At 43.8% G+C, this 10,581-nt stretch overlaps 1 protein-coding gene across 1 annotated transcript in view; it reads left to right on the top strand.

Annotated features, from left to right (window-relative positions):
* LOC118343274 (zinc fingers and homeoboxes protein 2-like) overlaps window positions 1-10,581 on the top strand; it is a 68,523-nt gene that overhangs the window by 38,280 nt on the left and 19,662 nt on the right. The window contains exon 2 of the mRNA XM_035682045.1: window positions 6,045-9,379. Coding sequence (XP_035537938.1) covers window positions 6,378-9,379 — 3,002 coding nt within the window. The 5' untranslated portion in view covers window positions 6,045-6,377. The remainder of the gene's footprint in view (window positions 1-6,044; window positions 9,380-10,581) is intronic.

Below are 10,581 nucleotides of genomic sequence, written 5' to 3'. Positions count from 1 at the left end.
TGAACCTTCCTAATTCAGAGCATCGGTGAATTTGTTTCCACTGGATCCTTTTCTGTGCCGAAATGTGCAATGTCTCCCTCCCTGTGAGCCTCCGTCCCCTTCCAGTTTGCCCTTGTTCCAGTAAAACGTCTTTAACCCCTCCTATTAGCACATTTGGCTCCTTCCGATCTTCCTTTCGTCCTCCTAATTTGTCATTTCATTTCCCAAGATATTCCCTCATTACCTTCTTTTTCGTCTCTGAGTTGTTTTATGGCTTCCTCGACACCCTTTTCTCTCCGGTATGCCCTTGTGCGCCTCAACGTGCAAGCTGAATTGCCTACAGTGCAGTCAGATAGATGGATGGATACAGTTTGTGGTTAGACTGATGGTTTGCTTTGCCCTTGATGGAGGAGAAAATCTGATATGTTTTTCCTCATCCGTGTCTGTAAAACCTGCAATGAACCCTACCTCACCCGGCGATCGACTCGAAGTTACCTTTGGTGGTCCACTTTTCAGTAGAGAGTTTTGTTCCAATCCTGGTCTGATTGGTTTTGGGAGGACAGGAAAGTCGGATCCTGGGGGGGGGGGGATACTGAATGTTACATCTATGAAATTATTGGTGCTGGCCTTTTAAAACCTCATGTCAGTGAAAGAAAGGGACAAGGATTTGATTGTTTTTCGGTTGAAGCACAACTGATCTCACCTGCCTCTCAAAAAGAACATTTGCAGCTACTTGCAATTTGCAAATCACTGTTATCACTGCTGCAGTTTTATTATTTCTCCATAATTACGGAGTGCTACCGTGCTCCGAACAAGCCCCTGTACACAAATACTGTACAAGTAATTACAAGGATGCATGGAGGCGAGCTGAGCCCGACAAAGTGGGATGCAGCCAAGCGGCATATGACTCCCCTCGTCAGAAGTTGGCCCGGAGTCCTCGAGGCCGATCCAGTGATGCAGCAAAACATGACACTGTTGTAGTTTTCCTTTTTCTTCCCTTTCTCTCTGGAGCTGGCAGAGGCAGCACTGCTCCTCGTCGACATGGAGCGAGCCTGCCGTCGGAGCTCGAGTGAAACGCTTCGGCCCGCAGCTCCGTCTGCCTCTACATTTCTATCATCTAGTCTGTTTTCTGTCTCTCAATCCTCCATCTTTCTCTGTTCATTTAAACTCTTACTCAGTTTCTTCTTTGCTCTCCCTCACCTCTCTCCACTCACACACTAAATTACTGTACATCTCTCCTCCTACACTCTCTTCTCCTGTCTCCCTTTACAGATGATCTGCGCTACTTTTCTTCTCTTTTTCTTTGGCTCCTACACACTCGTCTCCCTCCAACTCTTCCTATACATGTAATCTCTGCTCTCCTCTCTTCAACTCCTCCTACACGCTTTTTTATTTTCCTGTTGTTTTATCTGTCTTTTCCTATCTGCCTGTATTTTCCCTCTTCACCTCTGGCAGCAGCAAAGTATTTTGAAGCACACCAGCATGTACATAAGTAAAAAATATGAATGGAAAATTCATTATTTGTTAGAATTTGGTCAGTATTAAGTCTGCAGTCATTGATTATTATCCTTCGAGAATTCAGTTGGTTAGACGGTTTCTAAGAGCCTCCGGTAACATCTTTAAAGAGAAACTAAACATCCAACTTATTCAAAATCTCCTGTTGGTTCTGCTCTGAGTCTCTTTTAAATCTCCAAACAAGAGTTCTGTTTGTAACTTTTGTGCCAGAGACAGTACCTGGAAGAATGACATAAAACTCCACCACTGCACCACCGAGAGTTAATTTAAGTTTTTCTATGTCTTGAAAAGGAGGCTGTGGCCCAGATTGGAGTGAACAGTATTGGCTTGTATCTTTGGGGCGCGTAAAGAAAAAAGTAATGTCGCAGATTTTTCACAGATTTCTTTGGTGGTTTAGACAAAATCCAATAATGCTATCTTCTAGACCATCAGAGATTATCTTCCGGATATGTTTAGGAAGTTTTATAAACATTGTTCCTGATTGAATGTAAGCTTTGTGACAGAAAGCTTACGTTTCAAACAGTTTGAAAGACGAGGCCGGTTTACCAGCCAGCACAGGTCTATTGAAAAGATGGTACTGGATTCTTGTATTCTTTTTTATAAAGTTTTGTGATTTAGATCAGTAGTCTGGCCAACTTTCCATACTACTAGTTTTCGAAGCTCCGGCCTAGAGGTCTTCACGGGTCCTCTCGTTCCCTAGTAACGACCTGACCCAGGACCTGGGCTGGGCCAGGGTCCAAAATTATATTCGGTTTAAACAGGTCGTGTTGGGTCTTGTTGTATTGCCGCAGGTTTTTGGAGAGAGGCATAGAGAGTTTGAACTGTGAAGTGCAGGAAAAATGACTTTTTGACCAGAACTGTTTGTTAATTGGTGGAGCATCCTGCTGCGGCCAGTGCTCTCTCTATATTTGGGTCTGTCCACTGTACATTTCTAAATACTTCATCAAGTTTGACTGTCTTAGTGTCGCTTTTGGATCAGGTTCAGGTAGGTTTTCCATGCCTGTTTAAAACACGTCAAACATTTTTAGATTTACTGACGTTATACTGATGTTTGAAATAACAATTTGGCTGATAGTTGATGCTGATACTGTTGGCAATAGTTGCCCTAAATTTGTACTGAGTCTCAGCTGCTGACTGCACTGTTCACTACCATTTCAATTGTTTCGAGTACTTTTGAACAAACAGATGCTGTACACTGTAGTGGTTGGGATTAATGTCCCATGTCTCCTTGTATGTTCCTTTGTTTTCTGTTTCAGCCCTCTACTGTAAATCAAATTTCCCCTTGAGGGACAATAAAACTTGAACTTGAACTTATTTGCCGTCAACACTCATCAAAAATCTAAAATCTGAAGTTTGGAGGTCTTCTGGATTCTATAAGAAGAAAGGAAAGTTGTATTGTAATTTGTAAGATCTGTCTGACAGCAATTAAGTCCAGCAAACCTTAACACTCACCTGGTGAGACGGATGGTCACATGTCTGTCGATGCTAATACAGCTAGCACAAGCAATAACACACAAGATATTAAACACTGTCCAGCCATGACTTTGATGATGTTGTTAAGAACTGTGTCAGATTGCATCGAATTGTTCTATATTGAAATGCTTCGTTCCTGAATCATATCGTAGCCCATGTATCTAGATACGGATTGTCGTAGAAGGAAGAGATCCCTAGTTCTCAAGAAATATTGTATATACTAAATGACAATCATTTTATTTTCTGTCAATCGATTAATCACTATATCGCTTTTAGCTACTCTGTCACATTTTTTACATGCTTACTTGCTTGAGAAATCTCATTAGTTGAAGTATGCAGTAAACAGCAATGTAAATGCATGAGAATGATAATAACATAGGATTAGTTCAGTCTCATTGCACAATGCAACAATTCAAACAGGACTCTGGATACTCTGAAATTATAAAACATGTCTCCTGTGCAGGCGGTGAGAAGCTGATCAGAATGTGAGAGCATGAAATATGTCCAACATTAAGTGACACTTGGGACAAATAACAGCTTGCCCAATACTAATTAAGTGTTGAAATACTCTCAATTTTTCTGGCAAATGTGTTTTTCTCCCAAATGATTGGGACACCTTTTCAAAGCTTCAACTCTGCTGATAGAAAAACCTTATTTTATCATATTATTGTTGATATTGCAGCTTTCCGTTAAGATTTTTTTTATGTCAAATGGAAGTGCTTTTGTCCTCCTCTCCTTCGTCCTCTTCATCTGCTTTCAATTCTGCCTCTTGTCCTCCTTTTTCTTTGCTTTCTGTTTATCTTTTCTCTCCCTCCATCTCCGTTATTCTGCTTCTTTAAACGCTCTGTTGTCCCTTTCTTCTCCTCCCTCTTTATGTTTATCTGCTTTCCTTTCTCCCTCATCTTCCTCTTTCTTTCTCTCACTGTCTTTTCTCTCTTTCTGTCTGCCAGGCCATGGCCTAGTTAAAACGTCTTCTGCTTTGTGCCTGTTCTCTTTCATCAGCTTGGAAGTTTTTAGACTCTCCCCTCTTTCTCTTTATCTCTGTGCTTCTTCACCGCTGTCTCCCATTCTCTTTTTATATCATTCTTCCTCCCTCTCACTTTCCCATTTACCTGCTTTTGTCCTCCTTTTATTTTTACCCTTTTCTCCCTCTCTTCCCATATTTATTCATACCTGTCTTTCTATCTCTCTCTCCTTTCTCTCTCCATCTGTTTTTACCTCGTTCTCTCAGTTCCATTGTGTGGATGATAGCTGTCAGGAGATCTCATCACTGAGTCTCTCTTATTACATGATTACAGGGTAATTATCCTGTGAAGTTGTCTTTGCCCGAATCTATGAAAGACGCTTAATGTCTTTTTAATGGGGTTTGGAGTTTGGAGACTTTTTTTTTGCCTTTTGTAGTTACTGTGGACTCTTCAATTTATTGCATTTACATGTGATTGGCCTGGAACAGCGTGCCCTGATTAAGTGGCACTCGGATTCATCGTAATTTTCAGGCGCAGCGTCTCGCTCCAAGTTGTCAGTCAGACTCGCTTTATTTTTAACTTCTGGCCTTGGCTTTGTCAGCAAACGCTGTCATCTGCCAGCGTCTGATTAAGCTGGACCTGATGAAGCTCCTGTGATGTTTAGGACGAGCAACAACACAGAAACCTGGCTTGAGCTTTAGAGGACGGGGAGGGCGGGCGAGCGAAATGTCATGTTGCTTATCAAACCGAAACCTCCCATCTTTGATGTGGAGTTGCGTAACAACCAGAACAGTTCCGGAGGGGATATTTATGCTATTATAGACAATCACTGTATCTATATCTGCCTTATATGTGCCCTCTGAGTTTATCTACCACACATTGCCAAGATTTTCTTATCTGTGACCTTCTAAAATGAATAAAAAATCATGTTTTTTAAAGATTTTTCTATATTTTTGGCTTTCAGATTCAGGTTCAAGTTCAGGTTACTTTATTTGTACCCGAAGGTAGATTTGGTTTGCAGTAAAAAACATGGCATTCCCCTTGACAAAACATTTTAACAGACAATAAACAAATAGACAGTAGACAATTATGGAAAATTATTTTAAAAATAAAAGCATTCCAGGCTCACAAAGAATTACAAAAAGAGAACAATACACTTAAATAAATAACCTAATAATAATAAAGTTTATTAGGACTGTAGCTACGAATTATTTTCATTATTCATTAATCTGTCACACCGTTAATCGTTCAGTCTATAAAATGACATCAGTAAAGAAAATGCCTGTCACAATTTGCCAGGTCCTAAAGTGACATCTTCAATTTGTCTGATGAGTAGCCCCAAAACCCAAAGATTTTCAATTTACAGCGAAACATTCGTTTAAAACTGATGATTTCCTTTTTGCAGCAAATATTTATTTGTGTTTGTGTGAAAACCCAAATCACCTTTTTGTCACAAATACTGATATTGATCTGTATGACTGAGTCTACTATGAGTCAGATTTTAATCAATATCTGAAGCAAAATGTCAGTTTTATGATTTATGTTGCCAGGCCACTGTCACATGAATCTTAGTTCTGATGATGCAGATTAACTAGGTTTTGAGTGTTAAACTTTAGGAGCGTTGTTGCTTTTTATTAGTCAAAAATATTTAATGTTGTAGAGAAATAAAGATTTTAAACTGAGTTTTCAGGAGCTTTAGGTTTATTATTTCGAATCCAACTTACTGTCTTTGAAGGAACAATCAAAGCGCATAACAGTACAACACGATGCATATATTTATTGTTCAAGTAACCCCAGTCAGAATAAATCTGTTGATGTGTTTTATCCTCAAATAGATAGACTGTTTCAACCAAAATCATAGTTTGCCTGTTTATAAAAGTGCAATTTATATGCCATTGCCCATCATGCAGTTTTCCCATTCTTTGTCTTATTCTGGGTGAATGCAGCACATCACATCACACACAAACAATATCAACATGACTCCTCTCTATGTTTTTCTAACATGTATTTTTCTCTGCTTTTAGCCTTCCCCAAGTGGCTGCAGCACAGCTCACTGAACACAAACAATATTAACATGTAATTTCCTCCCTCTTTTTGTTTGTTTCTATGCAGCTTGAGCGCCACTGCTGTCTGTGATGCCCTCCCATGACGCCCAGGTCGGTAGCTGACACTGCCAGTGAGCGGGAGACGCCACTGCACAACCGGTCCTGGGCCGGCACCGTCAGCCGGTTCTCGCCCTCCCTCTCGCACGCTGGAGACTCCACCTCCACCCACCTACCAGTATCCACAACCATCAGCTCAGACCCACCCCAGTAAAGTCCCCTCAAAAACCGACACGCTGACGTCCTCGGCAAGCACCAGCAGCAGCAGCCAAAAACCCCAGTATCTTCAACGCAAACAGCAACACCAGCACCACCATTATCACCACCACCAGCAGCAGCCAACATGTCCAGTCGTAGAAAGTCCTCCACCCCCTGCATGGTCCGGGTCATCAATGACCTGCCTGAAGAGCAAGATGACCCTGAGGAAGTAATGGACATGGAAATATTGGCGGCCAAAGATGTGACAGAAAAAGAACAATCACAATCATCTGAATCTGCAGAAAAGAGTCAAGACCCCCAGCAAGAGAATCCAGAGAATCGAGACCAGCAGATGTTTCCAAAACCAGTGGAAAACCAGAATCCTGAGCCATCAGAACAAGATGATGAGTCAGGTAAAAAAGACCAGCCCCCTGTCATTGAAGACGTAGAAGCCACAGGGGAGAAGGACAGGGAAGGGGTTGAGTCTGACCCAGCATCCCAGAAAAAGCAGCTCAGAGGGTACGAGTGCAAGTATTGCCCGTTTTCAACGCAGAACCTGAATGACTTTAAAGAGCATGTGGACTCCAGCCACCCTAACGTCATTCTCAACCCGTTGTACCTCTGTGCTGTCTGCAACTTCAACACCAAGAAGTTTGACTCGCTCACAGGGCACAATGAGAGCCAGCACCCGGGCGAGACAAACTTCAAGTTCAAGAGGATAAAAATGAACAATCAGACTATCTTAGAGCAGACAATCGAAGGCAAGGACAATTCAGTTCAATGCGAAGTGACAAATGAACAAGGTGAAAACAACAGCAGTTCGGTGTTTCCCCCTTGCATATCTACCACAGTGAAAACCCCAGAAAACATTCAGTCGCTGTTTCAAGGGAGCGAATTGAAAAGCCAGCTGGACAGCCTGATCCAGAAGGATCAAATAACAGCAGTGAACATCAACGGAACAGTCATCATCCCTGAACCCACCATCCTCCAAGGGCTCTCCCATGTCACCCCGATGCTCCAGCGCCCGCCCAACTTTAACTCTGTACCAAAAATAGCTGTTCCCTTGAACACCACCAAATATAACCCTTCTTTAGATGACAACTTGACGTTGATCACCTCCTTTAACAAGTTTCCTTACCCTACACATGCAGAGCTGTCGTGGCTGACAGCTGCCTCCAAGCACCCGGAGGAACAGATCAAAGTCTGGTTCACCACCCAGCGACTGAAGCAAGGCATCACCTGGTCCCCAGAGGAGGTGGAAGAAGCCAGGAAGAAGATGTTCAATGGCTCCATCCCTCCTGCCCATCACACGTTCACCGTCCTGCCTACAAGCCCAATCTGTCAGCCATCTGCCAAATCCTCCCAGCATCCCCTTGTCCACACTACAGTTGGGCATCCAAGTCATGTACGGACAGCCACATCCAATGGGTTCAGTGTAGTCACCACCCCAAACTCTCCCGCTGGAGTTGCCATGGGCTCCAGTCTTTCCCTTAAACGAACACACCTGACAACAGTGTTTGGCCCAGAATCTAAGCGGCCCATTATGGCAGTTGCCCCCCATTCTGGTGACCCTAAAGACAAAGTCCTCATGGCTCCTCCTCCACCCCCTCCCCCCCAAAAAGACCGTCTCCCAATGGCTCCGCCTCCAGTTCCCATGGAGATGAAGAGACCTGTAGCAGTTCCTCTGGGCACAACAGAAATGAAGAGGTCATCCGCTACTGTGCCTTTAATGCCACCGCCATCATCGTCATTATCACCATCTTCAATGTCCAAAGGGAAGCTTCTCTCGACATTAGGAAACCCCAAAACAAAGCCGGTGGTGTCGCTTCCCTCCATAGTCTTTCCAGAGTCTTTAACAAGACCAATGATAGCTCCCCCGCCTATCTTTGCCCCGTCATTTAAAAACTCATTACTTTTCCCTCTTACTTCGCCCATCACTTCCAAAGAAAAACACCAGAATACCCACGCTATGCCAGCTGCTGATTTGAAGCTTCCAAACTCCCCTCCTCTAATTACCACACAGATAAGGAGGCCTACCATTATCCAGTCCATTCGTGCTCCGGCCAAAGCCCCGTCCCAGATTCCAGGGTTCCCCTTAGATAGCAAGAAACTAAAGGAGCAGCAAGGAGTTGAGCTGAAAGCCAGCTACCCCAGAGGAGACAAGGTACTCACTCCTCTGGCAGAGGCCAACGGGACATCTCGCTCAGACGGCAAATGGCCCCACGATCAAAACTCCCTTGCTCACAACAATGGAATCCATTTGGATGGTGGTGAGCCACCAGCAGCGTTGAAACCAGACTTTCAGCAAAAGTCCTCAGTGCTGACCCAATTCCCCTTGCTGGAGAGGATGAAAGGAAAGACAGCGGAACAGCTAAAGATCTTGGAGGAGAACTTCTTGAGGAACAGCTTTCCCACACACGGCGATGTGGACAATCTGGCGGGCACCACCCACCTGTCTCACCAGGAAATCGACAGCTGGTTTGTGGAGCGCCGTGCACTACGCGACAACCTAGAACAAGCCCTTCTCAACTCCATGGGCACTAAGAGGATGGGCGCCGGTGGGATCGCCGGCATCACCAAGAAACGACTACATCAGCAGCAACAGCAACACCAAACTCTACAGCTGAATGGGATTCACAAGCCAAGCACCGGCGTGGGCCACCTTAAAAGTCCTCTTCCACCCTCGCACACCCTGCCCATCATTGCTCCAGGCACCATTGCCCCCTCCATCCCCAACCCGAATTCCTGCTCAGTGCCTCCAGACAGCCGATCCCTGGCGCTCCTCAAGGACGATTTTGCTCAAACGCGGTGGCCTTCCCCTGAGGAGTTCAGCCAACTGGAGGGTCGGACAGGACTGGCTCGCGCCGAACTCGCCCGCTGGTTCAACGAAAGCCAGCTGCAGAGCGGCAGCATGGAGCTGACAGAACTTTTTCACAACAATGGAGTGAATGGAGGGCAGGGGCCGCCTGTGAGCTCACCTGAAAACGCACCCCCGAGCTTTATCCGGCGCTGTCAGGAAGGAGCCCTAACAAACAACAACAACGGCAGTAAAGTGTTGGAGGTTGAGTTGGGCTGGCTAATGGAGCAACGCGCTAACAACCTCAGCAGTCAACACCACGATGAGCTTCAAGACCGGTTTGGCAGCAGGTACTTTATTCTTAGGATATTTATTATTTTATGTATTTTGTTTTAATTTTCGAAGGGCCTTTCATTGGCATTGGTTAAAAAAACTTTTAAATTTGATACAGAAATAATCCTCTTCCATTGTTAATCACAAAATACCACAATATATACAATATGTCGCTTTTAACCGTTGTCAAAATGTGGTTGTCTTTTCAACATAGATTAGCCTAGCACATAGCATATGTAAGTACTGAAAAGGAGAAAGTTGACAGAGGCTCGCTCAACTGTTATTGGAGCACATAGCAAAAAGGGGCGGGGCTTAGGGTCAGTTTGGTGTGGTCACGACTTACTGGTAAACAATATAATAATGGTCTTTGTTCATACAAGAAACCGTGTGAGGTTGCTTGGTAAAGTTTTAACACTCTGTACTAAATAATTAAAAGGCAGCTGAGCTGAACAATTTAGCTGAGGAACAAAGCAAATCCAACCTCTGCATAGTGTCATGATTATTTTCATGATATTAAAGTGCAGATGCTCCTCTACAGTTCACATGTTTCTCTTTATAACCCTCTCCTCTTTTATGTTTAATATATGTGAGATGAATTATGATACAGTGGGTTTGACCATCGATTGAGCACATCTGTGCCTCTCATGAAAAGAGTCAAGTCAATTTTATTCCTATAGACTAAAAAAACAAAATTGCCTCAAATGGCTTTACAGTCTGTACGACCCTCTCTTTCCTCTCTGCAATATTTTGTGCATTCAGTGCTCACTGAACTGCAGCACTGGCAGTTTCAATATCGTTTTCTACCCACTGACACCTTCTGTGGTGACCTGTGCGTCCAAAATAATTTTCTGCTTCCCCTCGAGGGGTTTTATGCTGTTGTTTTCTAGCTGCCACATTAACATTGTTTTCAGAACATTAACCTACAAATCTACGGGACTTTATTTAGTCTGCCTTCCTTTCCAGGAGCTTGGGACTTCTTTGGCCAAATAACAGAGCCATTAGGTTGGAAACCAATATCTCCACAATAATTTGGGCAAGAGTTTTATTCTTCCCGCGAGTCAGCTCTGGGTTTCCGACTCAGTCTTTGAAAAGCACCACAGTATGAACCTGCACTCACGGCACATTGAAATCCTTCATGGCTCTTGTTGGTTTTATAAACTCTGTAAACAACAGAGTACACAACGTAGAGACAACAGGAGAATTAATGAGACAGCGATGC

Source organism: Morone saxatilis, unplaced genomic scaffold, assembly GCF_004916995.1.
Source record: "Morone saxatilis isolate NCDOM2014 unplaced genomic scaffold, NCSU_SB_2.0 Contig9, whole genome shotgun sequence".
In the NCBI taxonomy this organism is placed as follows: Eukaryota; Metazoa; Chordata; class Actinopteri; family Moronidae; genus Morone; species Morone saxatilis.
Note: the sequence above shows the minus strand (reverse complement) of the source record. Positions and strands in the feature narration are given on the sequence as shown.